The 24013-nt window shown below is 39.9% G+C and overlaps 3 protein-coding genes across 3 annotated transcripts; all 3 read right to left on the bottom strand.

The window, feature by feature from the left end:
• Positions 1 to 253: 253 nt before the first annotated feature.
• Positions 254 to 2014, bottom strand: LOC143139401 (antimicrobial peptide NK-lysin-like). The gene is made up of 5 exons (XM_076299999.1): positions 1906 to 2014; positions 1593 to 1636; positions 1309 to 1404; positions 1008 to 1165; positions 254 to 468 (listed from the first exon to the last, which is right to left on the bottom strand). The coding sequence occupies exons 1-5, from the start codon at positions 1964 to 1966 to the stop codon at positions 441 to 443; spliced, it is 387 nt and encodes a 128-aa protein (XP_076156114.1). The 5' UTR covers positions 1967 to 2014; the 3' UTR covers positions 254 to 440.
• A 5177-nt stretch (positions 2015 to 7191) lies between these two features.
• On the bottom strand, positions 7192 to 8399 carry LOC143139402 (antimicrobial peptide NK-lysin-like). Its single transcript, XM_076300001.1, has 5 exons — positions 8342 to 8399; positions 8099 to 8151; positions 7639 to 7737; positions 7411 to 7568; positions 7192 to 7321 (listed from the first exon to the last, which is right to left on the bottom strand). Exons 1-5 carry the CDS (start codon positions 8385 to 8387, stop codon positions 7297 to 7299), a joined length of 381 nt encoding a protein of 126 aa, XP_076156116.1. The 5' UTR covers positions 8388 to 8399; the 3' UTR covers positions 7192 to 7296.
• Positions 8400 to 20465: 12066 nt separating this feature from the next.
• LOC143139400 (antimicrobial peptide NK-lysin-like) lies at positions 20466 to 21438 on the bottom strand. Its single transcript, XM_076299998.1, has 4 exons — positions 21323 to 21438; positions 20968 to 21014; positions 20767 to 20865; positions 20466 to 20667 (listed from the first exon to the last, which is right to left on the bottom strand). The coding sequence occupies exons 1-4, from the start codon at positions 21369 to 21371 to the stop codon at positions 20506 to 20508; spliced, it is 357 nt and encodes a 118-aa protein (XP_076156113.1). The 5' UTR covers positions 21372 to 21438; the 3' UTR covers positions 20466 to 20505.
• Positions 21439 to 24013: the final 2575 nt, after the last annotated feature.

Below are 24013 nucleotides of genomic sequence, written 5' to 3'. Positions count from 1 at the left end.
GCAACCCTTCCAACGTTGGTGGACGAATGTTGACATTTTCCCGTATTCTGCGTGAGAAACCGGGAGATCTCCCCTTTAAAGCTCAATGTTGACAGCTATGCCCCCTCATGGCTGACTCATACTGTGGTTTCTGGTTCTCACCAAAATGTTCCACTCCAATAGCTGCAAGTCATAGTTGCACATGTACATGGCGTGTAGTGTAAAAGGTCCATCAGATCTGGCACTATTAAAGCACACACACACACACACAGTATTTGGTTTTTACCATGATGCTTTATTTTCTCCTTGACCGTGGTGCAAAATATGATCAGATGTACAAGATGAGATAACCACACATTTCATGAAGCCTGATGCTCGACAGTGAAGTGGAGCACAGAGCAAGCAGAAGTGCAGATAGCTGAGATCTTGTCTCTGTTCAGCCTCTGGCTCTGTCGTGTCACTCAGATGAAGCCTGGTGGAGACTTTGGCCTAAATGCACAAATCAGTATACTTAATTAGGGAGGTTTTTTTTAGAAAATGTTTCATTGATGCTTTGCAAAATAGTGATAAACAATCCAGATTGATCTCAATAAGTGGTGTATGTATGACGTTGAACAATCCAAAATTAAGGCTCTTTGAAATTCATCTTTTTTTTTCAAACTTCACCGTTTTGAAGAGGTTCAAATGATGTTTAGAGAGGTTCAATCAAGCATAATTACATGTAACCTGTTTCTTACCAAATTATATTTTTAAAAAATCAAAAGTTTTATTTAGCAGTAAGTCTGATCGCTAAAATAGAGGCCTTTGTCCCTATCAAGTCTGAAGATCAACACATCAGATTAACACATCAAAACATTAGTCAGTCTTTTTGCACCTTTTTAATTAAACAGGTACTTTTGAACATCCATGTGCTCCAGTGACTTCTCTCCTTACAATATAGCTATCTAGATCATTAGCTAGGAGCAATGTAAAGGCAATATGATCAACGATGAACAGTTTATTAACAGAAATCTTCAACAGACACCCACCTGCAGGCCTTCAGATGGACACAGATGGTCCTCACATCATCTGATGTGGAAAGTTCTGCCGTCAACTGGTCAGTGTATTTTCTCACAAGCCATCGGCATGCAGGTTTCAGGATGAAAGCTTTATTGCACACACTTTCCAGCTGCTCTCTGATTATGTCCTATGAAACAATGGTATCAAATTAGAATCTCCAACAGCAAAGGCCATTCAAGAGGTACAGTATCTTATTCATGGTCATTAATGAGATCTTAGTCATGGAGTCCTTTGTCATGGTTGGATTCTGTGTATGTTGTAGACTCTCACCTCACCAGCCTCATCAGGGAGTGTTTTCCTCATCTTCTTTACAATCCATTTACAAGCCTTGCAAGCCCCTGGAAATGCCTCTGTTCCTGACCCAGTCTGTCAACATGAAAAGTCAACCATGTATTATTCCCTTTACATAAATGTTGTAAGATTGTTTGGGTTTGCTCTTACCAAAAATAAATCATACTCCCTGTCCCAGAATCACAATTGTTGTGTAAACAATCTGATAAGATAATAGTTATATTTTGCATGAGAAATAATGTCTGATTTTAATGAAGTGTCACCTTCACGCGTTGCTCCTCAAAACCAGCTTCATGACTTGTCCAAACTGTGAACAGAATTAGTTAAGAAATCAAGTCAAGTCTACTTTATTTATAGATTTATACTTCATTGAGAAGCCTTGCTCTCAAGACACTGCTAAAACATACACTTTCCCTGTATCATTTCATTATCCAAAATTATAAATTTCCAGTTTGAGTGAATGATGGCGACCGATGTTCTATGCCGATACTCTCATAATACTTTAACAAAGCACACATCCCCAATGACCCAGCTAATGAATCCTAGCCGTGCAGAAAAAAGATTCAAACATCTTACCTGAGCAAGTCAGAAGAATTGAAGTAATGCACAAGAATAATGGTGTATATATGCCTGTCATCCTTTACAAACACACTTTACTGCAGGAGTTTGTGCCCTTATATAGCTGTGAATACTGCCATATGAATATAGGCCCATAACCAATCCAATCACCATACTCCGCTCGACATCATAACATATAAATACTCAACATCCAACTCTCACATCCTCTTTCATGGAGCTCATAGCAATTGCCTTCTTAGTAGTCACATACTTGCAAGTGACCACCTATCTCTTTACATGACAGAGGGCCTTTGAATGTCTGTTAGATAATAGGCTTTATTTGTTATCCTTTTTATCACAATTACTTATTTTTGTGATTTTGTGATGCATGTAGGGTTTTGAACAAGCAGACGAGGGAGCAAAAACATCCACAGAACAATTTATGCTGTCTACTTCCTGTTAAAACCAAAGATTCTAGAGCGGAGCTCTGTTCTAGAATCTTTGGTTAAAACTCAATATCCAATTTAACTTAACTAAAAGCCCCATCTATGTTAAAGGTAGCCAACGTTGTTTGACAGTTAGATTACACAAAAACCTGTCCAATTTTTTTTAAAAATTGAAAGTGTCTCATGAATTGAAGATGTCATTAAAATGTTAAGCTGATCAGGATCAAAGGGCTATTCCAGGAATTATTTTTCATTTTCTTCAACATTGTGAGAGAGGGCATATTTTGACGTCTGCAGTCTTGGTGGCCTAAGGAATTAATCAGTATTTGAATTGGTTTGGAATTAATCAAGAACCTACGTGGAAATGTTATGGATCAAAACATTCATATTAACAATCAAATCTGTATGATTAGTAGTGAACACAAAGAGACAGATCCTTGTTCATCTGTGTTAGTTTATGGCCCCCTCTTGGCTGACTCATACTGAGGTTTGTGGTTCTCAGCAAAGAGATAAACAGACCGTTGCTAATCGTTATCAATAAACCAGAAATACATGCAACTCACAGCTGCACATGGCATATAGTGTATAAGGTTCATCAGAGCTGCCAATATTTTTATCATGATACTTTATTTTGTCATTGATTGTGATACAAAATATGATCAGATGTACAAGATGAGATAACCACACATTTCATGAAGCCTGATGCTCAACAGTGAAGTGTAGCACAGAGCAAGCAGAAGTGCAGATAGCTGAGATCTTGTCTCGGTTCAGCCTCTGGCTTAGTATGCCTAATTAGGGAGGGTTTTTTTTTTATTCAAACTGTCACCCTACTGAACTTCACCTCTGCTATACCTGTTTGATTGTGTTTATGTAAAGCACATTGAATAACCTCTGTGTATGAAATGCACTATATAAATAAAGTTGACTTGACTTGACTTGACTTGAACTCTGGTTTAATTAAACGGATACAATTTGTTTTATACATAACCTTGCCCCTTGTTAATGGTGGTCCTTCTAAACTACGAGACCAAGATGGCAAAATGTTTGTCAGTTCAACATGCTATATAAATGTTATACAGGCATCTTGGGCTTTGTGTTGTTTAGCGTTGACTATTGTGTGTGTGGTGTGTGTATTTGTGTTCTGCATCTTATGTCAGGCCCCAGCCGTTGCTGCCCCGATGCCTGCACCTATCAGGATGAGGGTCAGAGTTCAGGACAATGTCTTTCTCATTCCAGTTCCACACAGGTTTGTCTGCCCTCACCTTCACCTGCACCCATGCTGACTGTAGAGCGCACAGGAGAGAAGAACACACAATACACCATGATACCAAATGGTGTAATAGTCCTGCACGAGAGGAGAGGAGAGGAGCACATGGGCGTCTTACATGTTAAATGTTACACTTTAGAGTCTGAACTGTAACACAACGCCCATACCATACCTTCCTCTAACTAGATGTACTGCAGAGCGGTACAAAATATGACCGTCGCCCAGTCCTGCACTGTTTCTCCGCAAAAATAAATCTTGCATGTCAATATGTCTCCATCTACTCCATCCCCTACTCTTGCAACTTTTGTGTATTTAAATTAGTGTGTGTATGTGTGTGTTTGCTTTTGTGTATATGTGTGCTTCTCTGTGTGTTTGTTTTCGCTTGTGAGTGTGTGTGTGTGTGTGTGTGCGTGTCTGTGTCTGCTTGCCTGCATGTGTTTGTGTGTTTTATGTGTGTGTGTGTGTGTTTGCTTGCTTGTGAGTAGATATGTGGGGGTAATGGCCTGTGTGTGTGTGTTTATATGTGTGTGTGTGCATGTGCCTGTTTGCCTACATATGTGTGTTTTTATGTGTGTGTGTGTTTGTGTGGGTTTATATGTGTGTGTGTGTGTGTGTGTGTGTGTGAGTGTGTGTTTGTGCGTGCGTGTACATGTTTGTGTTTATGTGTGTGTGCGGTGGCGTGCATGTGCTTATGTGTTTGTGTGTGTGCATGTGTATGCACCTTACAATGCACACTGAATTACAGGCTCAGTCCCTGCCCTATCATGCTTGATCATCCTTAAGTACACTATGTTGATATTTGATTTAGTTTATATAGTATATTTAGTATTTAGTATTTTAGTATCATGTTTATCTTCTACTGTCTCTATTGTACAGTGGAGTGTTTTATTTGTATATTACTTTTTCTGCTGTAAGTGCATGTTGTGTGTGATGTCTGTATGCTACTGAGACCTTGAATGTCCCCTTGGGGATCAATAAAGTATCTATCTATCTATCTCCATCTATCTATCTATCTATCTATATATCTATCTATCTATCTATCTATGTCTACTGTGTGTGTATGTGTGTCTTTATGTGTGAGTGTTTATGCGTGTACAGTACCTGTGTGTGTCTGCATGTGTGTGCATGCATAGTGTACAGTCACTAAATGTAAACATATATTGATTTATTGTATAGTCCTCCATGAACGGAATTCCACGAAAATTGGCATGCATTCAGAGGGTCTCATTATGATCCTACACTTCAAATTCTGTGCAGTTTTGAACCTGTGATTACAATGCCTCGTTTTTGCTTTTTAACTACAGTAGGTGGTGCTACACATCAAATGAGAGGATATGGGATGGGTTGCCATGGCCCCTGGAGGCCAACATACAAAAAAAAATTGGTCATCCTCGGCCCTACGGTTCTCGAGGTATTCACAGAAAACTGTGTACGGCCACCTGCAAGCTTGTGTTTTACACATAAATTAATTTATTGTATGGGCCCCCCCCAGGCGTACTCATACTCTACGGAGGTCAGACCAGCTCTTCGTTTGCTTTGACCCTGGGTGCTTGGGGCGGCCTCTGTCAAAATCCCAGCTGTCCCATTGGGTTGTGGACGCCATCCAGGAGGCCTACACTCTTTCAGGCGCACCTGCTCCCTCCAGGGTTTGGGCACATTCGACACGTGGCATGGCTGCTTCCTGGGCCTTGTGGCGGGGAGCCTCTCTCTCCACCATCTGCGCGAAGGCCACTTGGTCTTCTCGCTCCACATTCTCCAGAGTCTGAATGTGGCAGCCAGCCCCTCCTTTGCCGAGCGCGTGCTAGGCGTGGCTCCGCAGTAAAGTTTAGAGCCCCCCTTTCCCTTGGTTGGCTTTGCGTCTTGCGGGCCAACCTGGGTGGCCCATTGTCACAGTACTGGCCCTTGCGCCTGGCGGGGCCCTGTTCTGTGTTCAGGGCATACCTGTCAACATTTAGCTTTCCAAAAACGGGAGATTTTTTTTTCGGGGGGGGGGGGTTCAGTGTTTATACCGGATCAGTGTTTGCATATTTAATACGTTTCATACACGTGTTTCAACACTGCATTTCGGTCGTTGCTTTTACCTTACCATTACCTTATGTATCCATCAGCTGCCTGCCTGCAGCCTACTTCCAAAACTCCCAAGCTGCTTGCTGTCAGACACAAGTTCAGTGTATCAACAACACTCAATAACAGTTTATGTGATGTTAATAAATTAAATTCCCAACAATTTCACAACAGCTAGTTCTGGAGTAGGCCATTCAACCAGCCCCCTTGCTTACAATGAGACTCAGGCTGGCCCTTGCAGTAATTGACCCAAGTTGCTTTGGATAAAAGCATCAACCAAATGAATAAGCAAGACTACGTAAGAGGGGAGATAGGTGACATTTTTAGTTTCTCCATATCTGTGTCTGTTACCACCTGCAAACTGACGAGATCAGATCACCGTTTTCATCTGCTTGATCAAATGTAGGAACCTTTGTCAGACATTTTCAGACAAGTAAGTCAAATCTGATATAAATAGCGTTTCAATACCTTTTATATCCGCTCAAATTTGTTGTCTTCCTCTGTGTTTCTTCCATAGAACGACTGCTCACTTACCCACCTCAGTCTGGCCAGCAATGAACTGACTGACCACAGTGTTGCCTCCCTGGCCAGGTCTGTCTAATCGCTACTGGCCACTGCTCCAGATGTGGTTGTTTATCGTGTAATTACTTGTATCATCCTGGCTGTCTGTGATCTTTGGTATGCCTAGTTTGCATACATGTGTCATGTTAAAGTCATGCTTGAATGTGCTGCATTGGCAGGATGTGAGGGGCTCAACAAGCTGGACCAGCAGGCCTTGCAGCAGAGCTGGCATTTGCAGGGGAGTGGCCGAACGCTTCTCTGTCAGTCCAAGTGCATGATGAGCACGACCAGACCCATATGAACACCACCAACACCACCAGCAGCAAAACATGACCTTCCAGTGCTTTCCTTAAAGTGTCCAGGTTGGAACAAACTCCCTCTCCTTATATTAATGAATAAATGTAAAGTATTTTCACAATACAGATGCATGTAACTGTCCCCACAATTCTGACCTTGACTAGTCTACATATACATGTGGTACATTAACGGCTCCACTGTGCTGCTGGGAGATAGGCTTATTTTTATTTCGAAATATAGACCAATATTATAAAAAAGTGGAGCCTTCCTCTTGGTTTCTCATAGTCACTGTGAAGTCATTGTAGCACATTAAGGCTTTGATTAATATATGAATATAAGCAAAAATACAGTTTATTTCAATCCAACTGTTTTTTGAAATGGTGAAATTCACTTATGCAGAGAAGATAAAAAGAATAACTCAATGAACTAAAAGGCAAGTTTATTTATAACTTATAGCACATTTCATACACAAAGGCAATTCTATGTGCTTTACACTATCAAAGAGTAAGTAAGGTTAAAAAATAAGTTATAAAACAGAATATAAGAATCAGAAAAATAATCTTAAAATTCATTAAACACAAGGTGGAGTTGGTTTTTAAAATGATTTAAGAGGTTGAGAAAATAAAATAAAATAAAATATCAAAAGACAGCAATAAAATATGAATTAAAACAGTGAGTGAATACATTGGACAGTATTGTTCAAATATCATTCACTTAGCTAAGCTTTTGGCAACAATTGAAATGGGGTTCCCAAGTTGTCCTCCCTTTTGTGTCTCACATGTAGATGAGTTCCTTTGGCCTGCGGGTAAAAGACAGACAGGATTTGTATTAAACTTGCCTCAACCTTTTCTTGTCATAATAAGAGTGTGCAGCTTTACTGGAACTCACTTGCAGGCCTTTACATTGACACAGATGGTCCTCACGTCATCGGTGGTGGAGACCTCCTCTATCAGCACAGTTATGTATCTTTTAATAAAACCCTTACAGGCAGACCGGAGGAAGCCTATTTGGTCACAAGCAGCTCGCAGCTTCCCTTGAATCTCATCCTGTGGAAGTGTCGTTGTTAGCAAAAGTTCATACAGTTTAGCACGTAGCTTCCGCTAGATGAATTCTCACCTGTGTGGTGCCGTTAGAGATGGACTTCTTGACCTTGTTTACGATCCACTTGCATCCCCAGCACATACCAGGTAGCTGTGCCCTTTCCTCACCCTTGACCTGAAGCATGCAGACGTTAATAAATTAGAAAGATCAAGTTAGACTGCTGCAAAAAGAAATAAGGAAAAAATCAACAGTAACGTGCAAAAAAATATGAATACATGCATTCAGTTTTGCCAAGCGAGCTGTGTTGTGGTATTTATGTACAAAGTCATGGATATATGGATGAAGCAGCTGGGCTAACAAGCAGTAGTCAGAAAAGTTGTGGGTTCAATTCCCGGCTTTGAACGTTGTGCCCTTCAGCATGGCATTTAACCCCGAGTTGCTCTAGGGACAGTGGCCCTTGTAATATACTGTAACTCCCTTTATGTAACAGCATCTACTAAATAAATAAATCTAAATGTAATGATAAATATCTCACCACTTCAAGGCTGTTGTCCTCATAGTCAAGACCCTCCCAGTCATATGCCAAAACTGTGTTTTAAAAGAAGAGTTTGTGTTCCTGTTAACTTCCAATATACTTCACAATATGTGTACTAAAATAATAAATTATCGACTGGGCAACCAGTGATTAGTCTAGTTGCTCAAATTGCATCTAAAAATGTACTAACATACCTTCCTTTTTCTGGAGTATAACTGTTAAAAGAATTTTTGTTTTACTCACCTGAGCATATGAAGACAGAACCCAGAATGACAGCGGTGATTTTCATTTTGATAGACAGGCGCAGCGGTCTTTGAAGGTGATGACTCCCCCCAACTTTTATACCTCACTGCAACCACACAGTTCACACAACCCCCTGTCCAAAATGTTATTTTTAATGGATGGGTGTGGGTTTCCTACCTTAAGTGAAAACAACAGGTAATTTCCCCACATCCTCCTCCCACTCATCTTTGTGCAAGCTCATACTCTCCATGCATTCATTTTATGGGTGGGCTAGGTGTTATATACCTCCCCCCGACATTTTCTTCAACCTATATAGCATGCACAGATGGAAAGTCAAAATGTCTGTGCCCCTTGTGTATTTTTATGAATAGCAGACAGACACCTGTGCCATGCCAAGTTCATGTCCATGTCAAGCCCTTCATGACTGACTCATACTGTGGTTTCCAATGAGATAAGAGATAGTCGCTGTTCAATAAAAACCACATGGTTTCTCAGAATCAGAAATAAATGTTCCACTCCAGTAGTCACAGATACATGATACTTTATTTTGTCCTTGATTGTGGGAGAAAATATGATCAGAAGATGAGATAACTACATATTTCATGAAGCCTGATGCTCGACAGTGAAGTATAGCACAGAGCAAGCGGAAGTGCAGATAGCTGAGATCTTGTCATGTCACTCAGATGAAGCCTGGTGGAGACTTTGGCCTAAATGCACAAATCAGTATGCTTAATTAGGGAGGTTTTTTTTAAGAAAATGTTTCATTATTGATACTTTGCAAAATAGTGATAATAAACAGTCTCAGAATTCTCAAAATGGTCAAAAATGTACAAATGCCGTTTCGAGAGGTTCAGTCATGCATAATTATTAAATGTGACATATTTCTTACCAAATGATGTATTTTTAAAAAATCATAAGTTTTACTGAGCCTTGCATTGACCGTTACAGAAATCATCAAGTAACATTAGAAAGCACACAAGCAGAGTCACAAATACACAATCACCAATCATGATCACCAATTGTCCTGTCATTGTTCCCTATCTCCTTTGTCTCCATCGAGTCTGATGAAGATGTAACATACAGTATATCGAAACATTAAGCAAAGTCTTTTTGCACCTTTTTTTAATTACTGGTAAACAGGTACTTTTGAGTTTCAGTTGCATGGGAGGGAGGGGGAGGGAGGAGCAAGCTAGCTCTCTGTTTTGTTTGGAATGTCAACAGAAGTGACGTCACTGTGCTGGCTTTGAGGAACTGGAGGCACTTTCAATGCCATTTAAAAAGATTGTGGTCAGGGTGGTGACAGTCCTTTATGATTTTCTTTGCCCTTGACTGGCAACGCCTGGTGTAAATGTTCTGTAACCCAGGTAGTCTAGTCCTGATGATTCTTTCAGCACATCTGATGACTCTGTGCAGGGACATTTTATCCTGAGAGCTGCTATTTCCGTAGCAAGCTGTTATGTTCCCAGAAATAACAGACTATTGTGGCAGAGTAGAAGGTTCTCTACAGCTCTGTGGATATTCTGAATTTCCTCAGCCTTCTGAGGCGATACAGGCGCTGTCTTGCCTTTTTCCCTGTTGGGTGTGATGTCCACAAAAGATCCTCAGAGATGTTTACACCAAGGTATCTGGTTTGAAGAAAATGGCTTTGTATTTTGTATCAAACTATTTAATAGATGTGTATTTTGTAGTTAAAAAATATTTGCCAAATATCTTTCATAAAACCAATACTTTTGGTGATGTGATGGCATCATAAAAGTGCAAAACAATGAATGTATTCTAGCCTCTCTGACTGGTGTGAACTTAGTAAATTGCCCACACTTGTGATCAGAATATTCGAGATTCAGGAACAGGAAGATGATCCAGTGCAAGATGAGTAACATGGTTGTTCATATATTGGAAAGACAACACGATGCCTCAAAACACGCATTGGTGAACAAGCAGTATAAGGCTCAATGATGAAAAGAATCCAGTGGCAGTCCATTTTAACACAGTAAAACACAATCTCGCAACTCTTAAGTATATCGGGATCGAACAAGTCACTATTCCTAGACGGGGTGGTGATGTCGACAACTTACTCCTAAGAAGAGAGGCCTTTTATATATAGGCTTCACCTTAAACACTATTTCACCAAAGGGGCTTAATGTGTATTTTGATCTCAAGCCTTTTCTATGATTTTCCTTTTTGGATGATGACTATGTATGATGACCAGGGCTTTGAACCGGTTCAAGGAACGAAAACGAAAACCGGGAACTTTTTGTATTTTACAGGGAACAGAAACGAAACCGGAAACGTTATTATTTTTTATGTTCTGGAACAGGAACACTTATTTAAAAATAATGGTAACCGGTTAATACCGGTTTTATTTAGTTCCTCAAAGTTTTCGTTGCCTAATTAACTAAAAAAAAAAAAGTAATTATTTCCCTGCGCACGTTACCATGACGGCTGGGGTTCACTTCCTGTGTGACATCACATCAGAGAGCAGTGGATTACAAAGTCTCCACTCCACATCTTAAATAAGAGGTAAATTACGATCCATCGTTAATTAAAACGCTCATTCCAAACACAATATCAATAGCTATATTTCTCGACTCCACGTTAATGATGGACTAGCGAACATTTGGCTAAATGGCGCCAACACCTCTGTTTGCCTAATGCACAGATGGCTTGTTATGGTATGAGTAGGCCTACTGGATGGCCTTTCCCCCCGACAGTTGGAATTTGTTGTTGCCCGAGTGGCATAACCACGTGTCTTAATAATGTCGTTACGTTTGTGTGGAAATTTTCTCTTTTAACAATAAACTACACATTTGAAATAATTGTAAGCCTATTTAATTATTATTAATAATAATAATATAATTATTATTATTTAATAATGGTTGTAATATTATTACATTTGGTTTAAGCTGGATGAGAAAGATGTGACATAATTCTATAGCATTAAACAGCTGACAGGAACGAAATTAACGGTTCCGGGAACAGTATTTTTTGTTCTAACCGGTTCGAGAACGTCAATTTATTGGTGGAACTCATAACCGGAAACGTTATAATTCCGTTTCTGTTCGGAACGAACCGATTGGAAAAAAAAATCGGTTCAAAGCCCTGATGATGACTATGTATTTATTTGTATTTTTTTTTTCTTTTTTTTTTCTATTTGTCTTTGCCCATTATGACTTTGCACATATGCCTATGACTATTGAAACAACATTTGATTGATACAGCTTTTTTCTTTATTATTGACACATAGGCCAAGCTGCCTGTCAGTCATGATGATTGGCACCCTTGGGTGCCCTGCCTAGGCGGGTGCTGAATGAATGGTCATGTGATATAGCCTAGGCCACACTCTTCCTGTTACCCACATGCCTGACGAAGATCCAGGGTGATCGAAACGTTGCTATGTTTTTAAAAGTAATAAAGTTTATATTTTTGGAGCAATTGCAGTGTGCAGACCACACTTCTTCCACTGTCTGACACTATTGTCTGGCACCTGCAGAAAACTTTTCTTTGGATGTGCGCACCCACTCTCCATAACATGGTTGTTCACACAACAATACAACGCTCCTCTAGCACCAATTTCAAGTTTCTTGAGAACTTTAACCATCAGTTTCTTGAGAACTTTAACCAGCAGAACACATGGAAACCATTATGTGGTTCCCCTGTAACATTGCTCAAAAATGGCCTCAAGTATCATCCATATCTATTCACATTGGTGTCAATATAACCCCATTTAGCACTTACACAGTTAGTTAAAAACCAACTAAAAGGGTCATGATCCGATCAACAGCTTTACACAGTGTAACATCATTCTGGGCATGAGACTTCATTGTCTGTATTATATGTCAGTGTACCATGAATTTGAAGCCGTTATTTTAAGGTAATATAACTGCATTGGGTTGCTTTTAGCCCACATTCATGGCTCTAAGTAGGTTTGGTGGTTAGTTTGTACCATATACAGTATAGGACCAGACAGTCCCTCTTATTTTGATGCTACCTTCATACTCAACAGAATGTGGTGATCGATACCAAGACGTTTTGGTTAATGTTTGCCTTGTGGCTTCTTTGGTTACTCTTGTGAACAGCTTCCAGTATTACACTACTACTAGTAGACTACTTGTGAAGGCTATGTGAGAAAACAAGACTTCCTGCACCCTACTCTGAGCCCATGGCAACTTCAACAAAACCGCAGGACTACCAACATGTGAAGCTAGCTTTTGTGTTTTTGAACAAAGGCATTAAATGACAGCAAGGCCCAGTGTCACTGGGGTTGCACCCTCACAGGTGACCAACATAACTGCCCAGGCCACTGGACAGCCACTCCTGAAAAGACCTTAAGGAAGAGAATATGTTCAGCAGTCCAGGGCCGGTTCTCCCTATACACACACTACGTAAGTTGCGTAGGGCCCCGCAAGTTAATGAAGGCCCCCTCCCCCGTCTCCTCTTGAGTCAAGCTAGTGACAGACAAGTTACCCAGCTAACACATGACGTTGCAGCAACGTCGCCATAAAGTTGTCATTTGGTCACAGCGACATTACCTTCTGGCTACGTTGTTGCAACGTCACAGCTACTTTGCAAGACAATGTTGTCACTTGGTACCATTAGTGACATTGCAGCGACGTTGTGACCTGGTCAGCTGATGATGTTGCAATTTGGTACCGTTAAGAACGGTGCCACAACATTGTGATTAGGTCAGCTGGTGACATTGGCATTTGGTGCCGTGGGAAACGTTTCCGCGACGTCTGCCAATGACGTTGCCATGTAGTATTGTGAGTGATGTTGCCACAACATCATGGTCAGGTCAGCTGATGACGTTGCCATTTAGTATCAGGAAATGTCCCCGCGACGTCAGCCAATGACGTTGACATGTAGTATTTGGAGTGATGTTGCCCCAACGTTGTAAACGGGTCAGCTGATGACGTTGCCATTTGGTGCTGTGGGAAATGTACCGGCGACGTCAGCCGATGATGTTGCCATGTAGTATTTGGAGTGATGTTACCACAACATTGTGATTAGGTCAGCCGATGACGTTGCCATTTGGTGCTGTGGGAAATGTACCGGCGACGTCAGCCGATGATGTTGCCATGTAGTATTTGGAGTGATGTTACCACAACATTGTGATTAGGTCAGCCGATGACGTTGCCATTTGGTGCTGTGGGAAATGTACCGGCGACGTCAGCAGATGATGTTGCCATGTAGTATTTGGAGTGATGTTACCACAACATCGTGATTAGGTCAGCCGATGACGTTGCCATTTGGTGCTGTGGGAAATGTACCGGCGACGTCAGCCGATGATGTTGCCATGTAGTATTTGGAGTGATGTTACCACAACATCGTGATTAGGTCAGCCGATGACGTTGCCATTTGGTGCTGTGGGAAATGTACCGGCAACGTCAGCCGATGATGTTGCCATGTAGTATTTGGAGTGATGTTGCCACAACGTTGTAAACGGGTCAGCTGATGACGTTGCCATTTGGTTCCATTGGAACCGTCCCCGCGACGTCAGCCGATGACATTGCCATGTAGTATTGTGAGTGATGTTGCCACAACATTGTGAACTGGTCAGCTGATGATGTTGCCATTTGCTACCATGAAGAATGGTGCCACAACATCATGATCAGGTCAGCATTTTACCTTTAGTCCTGACCAGTAGGCCATGACTGCCCCAAATTAGTTAGAAATATCCACCATAATGTATTCAGATGTATATGGGGAAATGTATTGGTAATATTTGTAAAGATATATGTATATGCACAATATATGTACATATATGAGACCATGCACATACAATGTATGCACAATACATATGTGGTGATACAGTATATACAGTATATGTACAGTACATGTAACATCTAAAATATATGAGTACTTACAGTTTTTCTCAGTTGCTAAAACACTAAAACCCATTGGCTGAAGAAAGTTCTCAGTTGCTTGAACTCATTAAGCTAATTATTCAGTCTGTTGTCAATACCTTAAACCATTTCACATGGTAAAGGATACAAGGATACAAGGATACAAGGAAGTTTATTGTCACATGCATATAGTTACTGGAAGTAAGAAATGCAGTGAAATTAAGTATGGTGTCAGCCTATTTGTGCATTTATGGGGGGGTAAAAAGTGCAATAGAAGAGGGGTTTAGTAGATTAAGTGGCAAGGGCTGCATAAGAAAGGTGGGGGAGGATTGCGATTGGGGGGGGGGCACCAACAAGGAGCACCCAAGAGCAACAGGGGCAAGGAAAAACTCCCTTACCAAGGAAGAAACCTTGGGCATATCCACGGCTCAAGGGGCTAACCCAACTGCCAAGGGTCTTGGTGTGTGTGTTGGGGGGATGACAAGGGAGATGGGATAGTGTGCTGTGTATGTGGGGAGAGGGCAGTGTGCAATATGTGTGTTGGAGAAGCTTCCTCATGAGACAATGTGCTGTGTATTGGGGGGCGGGGGCAGTGTGCTGTAAGTATGTTGGGGATGTGTGTTGGAGAAGCTTCCTGATGAAATAATGTGCTGTGTATGTAGGGGAGAGGGGGGTAAAACACATAATTGGTAAAACACAATTTTTAGAAAAACTTTAAACACTCATTCTCAAAACACATTCTGCACTAATGCTTATGTACTGTATCCATACTGGTAAACACAAGTGGCAAAAATAAAATACAAATAGACATACACATGTCATCGATTAAACACAACCACTCAAAATTGATTTCACTTGTTTCAAATGATGTGACAAAACCAATATACGCCAGTTCAGAGAGCAAACAGGTTGTTGAAGGTGGGAATAAAAATGGATAGAAGAAACTATGTAAGAAGACGAGTGCATATGCAAAGTGGGGGATGAGGAGGAAGGGGAGGATGGCAAGAAAGAGGATTTTTATTGGACACTGTACTACAGTGCATTGTAGGCTGTATACTGTACAATACTGTAAACAAATCGTATGGCCCTGAACATTGTGCTTTCCATTTGTTTGCAGTACTGACTGCTCAATAGATTTTGACTGGTGCAAGTTCATATCAACAAAGAACAAGAATCAAAGGACAAGTTTGTGAGATGCAGGATACTGTAAAAATAGAGGTACAAGGAGGAGGAAGAACAAAAAAATGCAAAGAGCAAAGCAAAGTAGTAATTTCCACTTGATGTTTCCTGTTTTGAGGCGAAAGTTTGATTTTGCAAGAGTCAGAGGTTTTGTAAAAAGTGCTTGTAAATAGGGTTTTGTGTTTAATGCTTTAAGAAAATGGAGCAAGGTTTCAGAAATTGTGTTTTAGCAATTGAAAAAAACTGTAATTGTTGTCACTTGTGTTTACCAGTATGGATGACATGTGCATTAGAGTTCAGAATGTGTTTTGAGAATGTGAATGTGTTTATAGAGTTTTGCTGAAAAGTGTAAGTGGGATCTGAAAATTATGTTTTACCATGTGAAATGGTTTAAGGTATTGACAACAGACTGAACAATTAGCTAAATGAGTTCAGGCAACTGAGAACCTTCTTCAGCCAATGGGTTTTAGTGTTTTAGCAACTGAGAAAAACAGTGAAAAACTGTAAAAAGTAGGCTATTTCATAATGAGGGGGGAACTAATGTAGCCTAAGGTGTCTCTTATTTCATGTTGAGGTTTGGTTCCCAGCATGCATTGCAAGTCAGTTGCCTCGTTTATAGGCTATTATTGTTATTGATTTTGAAACAATATGGTTGAAACAGTTTAGCTTAGGCTCAACTCTTACTGATGTTTTGAACAATAAATTGAATAGTTTATTTTTAAAAAAAGAAACCGTGGATGTGAAACTACTAGTTCTAACCCAGTACAAAAGTCCAGCTGACAATTCCATCATGTATCTTGTTGGAGGACATAAGCCTGAATGGTTGAAAATCAGCTACACACATAAGGTAAGTTCATACATAGACTGTATGTAATTAATAGCAAAATGGATAACTATGATGATGTGATCATATGTTACATAAGTTGTCTCTCTCCCACAGTAACAGTAATATCACCCGGATCAAAGCATTCGCTGTGCCTACAGGTATTAATTGGCCTATGTACAAGTGCTGTAAGAAGAGTAGTTGTCATGTAAGGCACATACTATAATTTTATTATTGTTGCGGTTACGGATTGGCAAGTTACGTTGCGGTTACGTAATGAAACCTTCCACTTGCGACGTTGCCACAATGTTGCCTGAAGTTGTTGTTAAGGACTGGCGACGTCGGTAACTTACGTTACGGTTACGAAACGGCACCTTTCAATTCCATGTTGCTACAACGTAACCTGATGTTGCAGATACGGATTGGCAACGTTGGGGAGTTACGTTGCGGTTACGAATTGTCACCTTTCACTTTGCATGTTGTGGCAACGTTGCTAAACAGGACTGGTGGCGTCAGTAACTTACATTACGTTTACGGAACGGCAACTTTCAACTCCATGTTGCTGCAACGTCACCTGATGTTGCGGTTACGGAGTGGCGACGTTGGGGAGTTACGTTGCAGTTACGAATTGTCACCTTTCACTTTGCATGTTGTGGCAACGTTGCTAAACAGGACTGGTGGCGTCGGTAACTTACGTTACGGTTACGGAACGGCAACTTTCAACTCCACGTTGCTGCAACGTCACCTGATGTTGCGGTTACGGAGTGGCGACGTTGGGGAGTCACGTTGCGGTTACGAATTGTCACCTTTCACTTTGCATGTTGTGGCAACGTTGCTGAACAGGACTGGTGGCGTCGGTAACTTACGTTACGGTTACGAAACGGCACCTTTCAATTCCACGTTGCTGCAACGTAACTTAATGTTGCAGTTACGGATTGGCAACGTTGGGGAGTGACGTTGCGGTTACGAATTCTCACCTTTCACTTTGCATGTTGTGGCAACGTTGGATACGACGTTGTGGCAATGTATTTTGGGTCATTCAGTTACATTGCAGCAACGTACCGGCAACGTAACTGTGCTAGCTGGGTAGGCCCTATACAGTTATAGCGACAGTGCCTCATACATTACGAAGATGAACATGAAACCGAATTACCATTCAATGCATGAAAAACGGAAGAAACGCCACGAGAATGACAGCGGGAACAGCAGTCGGGTAAACTTGCGTTCGTTCCATGGTTTGATGTCAACATGCGTCTCTCCAGCGCGTGTTGCTGGTCTAGCATAAGCCTACCTAACAGGGAAGTGAATCCCCTGATCTGTCTGCGGCTTGCTTGCCAGCCAGCCTTTCCCAGTCACAGTACTTCGCAAAGTTGTGAAATATAATCGCATATCCGTTTGTTTGAATGCGGGCGACTGGCTACATTTTTTTTTTTAAATGACCGCATCTTTAAATGCGTTCATAACGTGCAGCTCGGGATGAAACTAGCAGTTTTTCAGCAGAAACAAGCGAGGACCCGTCGAAACTAATAGTTGATTTCATTCTTCCCATACATTTTTAAAATAACTAATTGTTTTATAATGTTTCAGTCAAGCTTTATAGCCTACAACTGAACGTATGCAAAATGGAAAGTAGGTCTAGCCTAATGTATTGATTTGTACATTTGTAATGTATTTGATTCACTGTGCTGCATGGACAATAGATGCACATGGTAAATTAGGCCTATATGAAGTATTAAAATGATTGTTTAAAATAGTCTACGTTTGAAAAAAATATTGAAATAATAAGAGAATCAGGGGAGCCAGTTCATAGCCAATGTCTTTGGCAAGTACAGTAGCCTACTATAGACACACAGGTGAAGAACAGTCAGCCAGTAGGCTACTAGCACAACCAGACCCTTACAAAAAAACTGCATTACTTCAAGTGTCAAACTGCAGATTTCTGAGTATGAAAACCGCAGTTTTGGAGAAAATATGCAGTTCTTATGCAGGGAATGCAGTATTTTAGACTGCATAGTACTGTACTTTACTACAGAAATGCAGTATTTTGGACATTAAAAAAATACTATACTGCACTGTAGCCTACTGTGGTATAACTGAACTGTACTTGAAAAAACTGCAGTTATTTTTTGCAAGGGGTACAGCAAGCATCAAAAGCAAACAGCCCAGACAATGAAACTGGGTATTTATTGCTGTGTGAAGGTGATTCACACACAATTATGTTTCTTTCTCCTAGTCCTTTATAGGGAAAAACACTATATTTGGTAACTTCCATAGACATCCAAAATGGGGTGGGATGATTGTATTGGGTTACTGACTATTGACGATACTGTAAAAAAATGGTTACATTTTCGCGCTCAGAGTTCGGGTAGGAGGGCCCCTTAGCAGGATTTTGCTTAGGGCCCCATGGAGGTCTGAACCGGCACTGCAGCAGTCACAGCCTCAATCTTGGGCCCAGGTGGAGTCTGAAGACTGAGTGACAAATCAAGGTTATTGGTCATGTGTGAGTTGCTATATAATCAAATTCCCTAAAGTATCATCATTACCAAGTATGGAAAGCTCCTTGAACTGAGTTGTTTTGTTAATTTATTCTTACTTTTTCTTCTTACTGTTTCTTATGCATCATTCTACAATTTATGATCACAATTTGAATAGGTGCTCTACTTGCGTCACATAAGAGATTATCGTCAGGACTCTGTGACTACAGGTTAGAAGAATAGGCCTTCTTCTTAATGCTGTCATCATGACACCTACTAGCACCCTGTGAAGGAAATTATGGGGGTCGATCGATTTGACCACCACCCAGGAAATACGCACACATACAGTTCACACATTGCAGTCAGTACATTAGTAAGTTCAACTGGGTGCTGCAATTGCAAGACTCTGCTGAATGTTTCTATCATATCACAACAAATACTACTACTAGTACTAATACTACTACTACTACTAATAAGTCTACACATTTCAAATATAATTTTCCAACATATGTTCAAGTATTACATTCATATTTGTATTATTACAATGGTGAGCTGTATGCAAACAGTGTTACTGTACAGTTTATTCAGCCTTTACCTCAGATTTGTTTATTCAGCCTTTACCTCAGAAGTGTAACCAAGCTATCATTTGAAATTGTATTTCCCATTCTTTCAGTGGATGGTCGCAGTTTTTGTTTAGCACTATATTGTTATATTACTACTATAACTTTATATTGTTGTACAGGTGGTTGTGATTATAAGAATGAATTACACTTTAAAACTACTATGCATTTCCGAGAAACTGCTAAGTGTACATGCTCAGGTGTGGTTCCCCAATAGGTGCAGACAGTGGAATGGGGTGCGGATTAAGGATTCCAACTCGGCTTGATCCAAGTGTTCCAACAGTACCTAATTTTTTTACTTCACGCATACGTGTCAAAACGTAAATCCAAAATGCCAAAACGGATTTTGGTAGATGCAGCACCCCCTAGAGGTCAAAGTGCACCATATTGTTGTGTGCATCCTCAAAATTGGGTTTTGATACAGTTACATGAAGGTTTTGTAACTTTTGTACGCATGGTCTGAAGAATTTTTAACCTGTGAAAATTAAATTTTGCTTTTGATTAAACGCTTTTGATAAGACGCTTCTTTTGCCGCTCAAAATTAAATCGATATAAGAGGAAAATCAATGTATGCTGGTAAATGCAATATGGTGGAAATTGATGTCAGGGTGTGTTGAAATCACCTCAATCCAAGGATTCCAGCAGTACCTCATTTTTGAAAATCAGGCATACGGGTGAAAAGTTATTTGCATTAACACCTTGGATAATTGCAGCACCCCCTACTAATCAAAGGACACCACTTTTGTTGTGCATCCTCACATTGGAGACCTGAGTCCATGTACCAAGTTTGGTTTTAATATGTGAAAGCATTCTTGAGATATGACCTACTTCCTGTTTGGCGATAGCCTGGGTGTTCCCATGCTGCCTTGCGCGCGATTTGATTCACGCTGCTAAGGCAGCCTGGAGACCATGGAGCAAATTTTCGCCTAAGATAGGAGACCAATCACAGAACAAGGGGGAAAGCAAGACGATGATGAGCTATGCACAGACGCATTTGATAGACATCCGTGGCACCCAATAAACGGATCTGGGCATTTTTTTCAAATACGAGAAAATGAACGCTTGGTTCCCAGACCACGTCTCATTGAGAAGTGGTGGCGCTAGCCAGGCTAGTTTGGCGACTACACCACTGATTTCATTTGGCGATGGACAAACATTTCGAAAATCAATTGATTCACTTGAAAATCTGATGGAAAAGACTTTATTTATTCTTTAAAACAAACAATCACTTGCAGGCTTTTAGGTGGACACATGCAGTTTTTGCATCATCTGCAGAAAAGATCTCCGCCACCAGTTTGGCCATGTATTTCTTCACAAACTTCTTGCAAATGGACTTCAGGAGGCCTATTTTGTTACACACCGTCTCCAGCTGCTCTCTGATCTCCACCTGTGGAAGAGAGCTATCTAATGAGCCTACTGTAAACCAGATCAGTGCTTTTGGTGTAATGGAAGAGTATTATCTCTAGATTAGTCTGCCAAACCTTACCTGGTCAGCATCTTCAGGAAGAGCTTTCCTCACTTTTTCCACAATCCACTTACATGCCCCACAGAGACCACGAAGCTGAACCTCGTCTCTAGCAAGCATCTGCCAGACATGCAAACAGAAAGAACGTAGAAGATTCATTGTCTACACTCATTTCATGAAAAAGCCTTCAAGATTTGCCAATTTGAATGTCACTTGACTCACCTTCTCAGAGCTGCCAGCCTCATACCGGGAGTCATGACTACCAAACACTGTGACCAGAGGACAGCAAAATAATAATTATGTCAATAATAACGGACATCCTCTTGAAGAAATTATGAAGAAAATAAATAATACCAAAATCAGGTGCTGATCATTTGCATGCATCACTTGATAAAGGAGATAACATTAAACCGATCACCAAGTTGGTAATTTGCATGCCTCACTTGATAAAGGAGATAACATTAAACTGATCACCAAGTTCCATTATCTTTGCAAGTCATGCATACAAAATTGCATTATCTTTGCAAGCCATATGCAATCATGTGGCAAGTGAAAATGTGTGGTAAAATGATCTTACCTGAGTAAATAAGCAGATATCCTATGATAATGACAACAGTCATACCCATGTTAGCGACTTCAATACTCAGAGACTGACTGCAGGTGTCTCAACAGTGAGAATTGTAGGAGCCACTAGTAGGAGACCACCCTTTTCGCAGACCCTTTTTGCACAATTTCTAACCACAATGTGCATTTGAACTATGTTCCAGTCTCGCAGACACCAGGTAGTGAGCTGCAGGCTGAACACCATTCAAGTTCAAGGTCCCATTATTTATTTGTCACATAGACGTATACAAAGTCAAAGGTAGTAAAAAGCTTAGTCCTCTGACTGAAATGACTGTGCAGTGTTTATAATGTATGAATAAACAAAGGAAATGACTGTGCAGTGTTTATAATGTAGAGATGAATAAACAAAGGAAATAAAGAGAAGATAAGTGTTACAGTGATAACTATGTGGATATGTATAAGTGTCAAAGAAGAATGCATGTAATTACAGTGCATGAAAATGCACTGTACTGTTCTTCCTAGGCTTCTTCTTATTATTATTATTATTCCGCTTACCACTTTTTCTAGACGCAATTTCTCTTGAACAGTTTAACTTAGAAACTTCATTCAAACTTTGTAACGTAGGTCTTCAAACAGATCGGGTTACTATCTCTTTTCAACTTTGAAACTTTTATACTTTTTAAACTATTAAAGAAAAACTTTTTAAAAATCCCCATAGACTTAACATTGCCGATTATGACATCATAATACGGCCATTAAGCAATTAGAATCCTATGGCAGGTGTTCAGGCCACCTGGATCTCAACTGCCAGTCTCAGGCTTTAAGCATACAAACTGGCCCTATTAAGACTACACATCCTGTTAAACTACTTCCTCTGCCAAAAACTGTTTCAAAATAAAAGTCCTCACTACAATATTTCACTGTTAAACAATTTAACCCTTTAAACTACTGAACTTTTTAACTGTTTAGCCATTGTAACTGTTACTTGTCATCAACTATGACTCCTACCCACTGTAGCTAGTTAGCATGGTTAGCATAGTTAGCATGCTAGCAAGTTAGCATGCTAGCATGTTAGCATGCTAATTAGCATTTTTAGCAAAATTATTAAAAATGATTAGCTAAGTTAGCTAAGTCACATGGTTAGCATAGTTAGCATGCTAGCATGTTAGCATGCTAGTTAGCATTTTTAGCAAAACTGCTAAAAATGATTAGCTAAGTCACATGGTTAACATAGTTAGCATGCTAGCAAGTTAGCATGCTAGCATGTTAGCATGCTAGTTAGCATTTTTAGCAAAACTGCTAAAAATGATTAGCTAAGTCACATGGTTAACATAGTTAGCATGCTAGCAAGTTAGCATGTTACCATGCTAGTTAACATTTTTAGCAAAATTACTAAAAATGATTAGCTAAGTTAGCTAAGTCACATGGTTAGCATAGTTAGCATGCTAGCATGTTAGCATGCTAGTTAGCATTTTTAGCAAAACTGCTAAAAATGATTAGCTAAGTTAGCTAAGTCACATGGTTAGCGTAGTTAACATGCTAGCATGTTAGTTAGCATTTTTAGCAAAACTGCTAAAAATGATTAGCTAAGTCACATGGTTAACATAGTTAGCATGCTAGTAAGTTAGCATGCTAGTTAGCATTTTTAGCAAAATTACTAAAAATGATTAGCTAAGTTAGCTAAGTCACATGGTTAGCATAGTTAGCATGCTAGCATGTTAACATGCTAGTTAGCATTTTTAACAAAACTGCTAAAAAAGATTAGCTAGGTTAACTAAGTAACATGGTTAGCATAGTTAACATTTTTAGCAAAACTGCTAAAAATGATTAGCTAGGTTAACTAAGTAACATGGTTAGCATAGTTAGCATGCTAGTTAGCATAGTTAGCATAACTGCTAAAATTATTAGCTAAGTTAGCTAAGTAACATGGTTAACATAGTTAGCATGCTAACATTGTTAACATAGTTAGCATGTTTAGTAAAACTGCTAGAAAATGTTAGTTAAGTTAGCTAAGTAACATGGTTAGCATGCTAGCACTGCTATAAAACATTAGCTAAGTAGCATGGTTAACAGAATTAAATTAATCTTAGCATAACTGCTAGCAAACATTAGAGCCGTTCAAACTTTCAGTTATCGTCAAATATCTACCTATGCACAGCCATTAAACTATTTGAATATCAACATTCATTAAACTGCTAGAAAACGTTAGCTAAGTAGCATGGTTAGCAGGTTAGCATTGCTAGCACTGCTATAAAACATTAGCTAAGTAGCATGGTTAGCATAGTTAAAAATCTTAGCATAACTGCTAGCGAACATTAGAGCCATTCTAACTTTCAGTTATCGTCAAATATCTACCTATGCACAGCCATTAAACTATTTGAATATCAACATTCATTCAACTTCCAGTCTGTCAACAACTTTTAAACTATTTACCTTCAACTTTTAAACGGTCTACTTTTAAACTATCATTAAACTATCTATTAAACTAGCTGTCTATCAACAACTTTTAAACTATCTACTGTCTATCAACAACTTTTAAACTATCTACATTCAACTTTTAAACAGTCTACTTTTAAACTATCAACTTGTATTAAGCTATGCAACCACCATGTCTATCCTAGCATCACCGTAGTAACCATCTCTTTATTATCTGTTTTAACTATACATGATATTTTACATCACAACTTTAGCATTTTCATGCACT

The sequence above is a fragment of the Alosa pseudoharengus genome, unplaced genomic scaffold (genome assembly GCF_046254945.1).
Source record: "Alosa pseudoharengus isolate Yale_2024_CS ecotype anadromous, Long Island Sound unplaced genomic scaffold, YU_APseudo_1.1 YU_APseudo_1.1_scf_22, whole genome shotgun sequence".
Lineage (NCBI taxonomy): Eukaryota > Metazoa > Chordata > Actinopteri > Clupeiformes > Clupeidae > Alosa > Alosa pseudoharengus.
Note: the sequence above shows the minus strand (reverse complement) of the source record. Positions and strands in the feature narration are given on the sequence as shown.

Coding starts and splice junctions, on each gene's coding strand:
- LOC143139401 (XM_076299999.1), bottom strand. CDS start 1,966: ATGACAGGCATATATACACCATTATTCTTGTGCATTACTTCAATTCTT. Junction 1,637..1,905: donor AATTCTTCTGACTTGCTCAG/GTAAGATGTTTG, acceptor TTCTGTTCACAG/TTTGGACAAGTCATGAAGCT. Junction 469..1,007: donor GTCCATCTGAAGGCCTGCAG/GTGGGTGTCTGT, acceptor TTGTGCATTTAG/GCCAAAGTCTCCACCAGGCT.
- LOC143139402 (XM_076300001.1), bottom strand. CDS start 8,387: ATGAAAATCACCGCTGTCATTCTGGGTTCTGTCTTCATATGCTCAG. Junction 8,152..8,341: donor TTCTGTCTTCATATGCTCAG/GTGAGTAAAACA, acceptor TTTAAAACACAG/TTTTGGCATATGACTGGGAG. Junction 7,322..7,410: donor GTCAATGTAAAGGCCTGCAA/GTGAGTTCCAGT, acceptor TTTTACCCGCAG/GCCAAAGGAACTCATCTACA.
- LOC143139400 (XM_076299998.1), bottom strand. CDS start 21,371: ATGGGTATGACTGTTGTCATTATCATAGGATATCTGCTTATTTACTCA. Junction 21,015..21,322: donor ATATCTGCTTATTTACTCAG/GTAAGATCATTT, acceptor CTCTGGTCACAG/TGTTTGGTAGTCATGACTCC. Junction 20,866..20,967: donor AGGCTGGCAGCTCTGAGAAG/GTGAGTCAAGTG, acceptor CATGTCTGGCAG/ATGCTTGCTAGAGACGAGGT.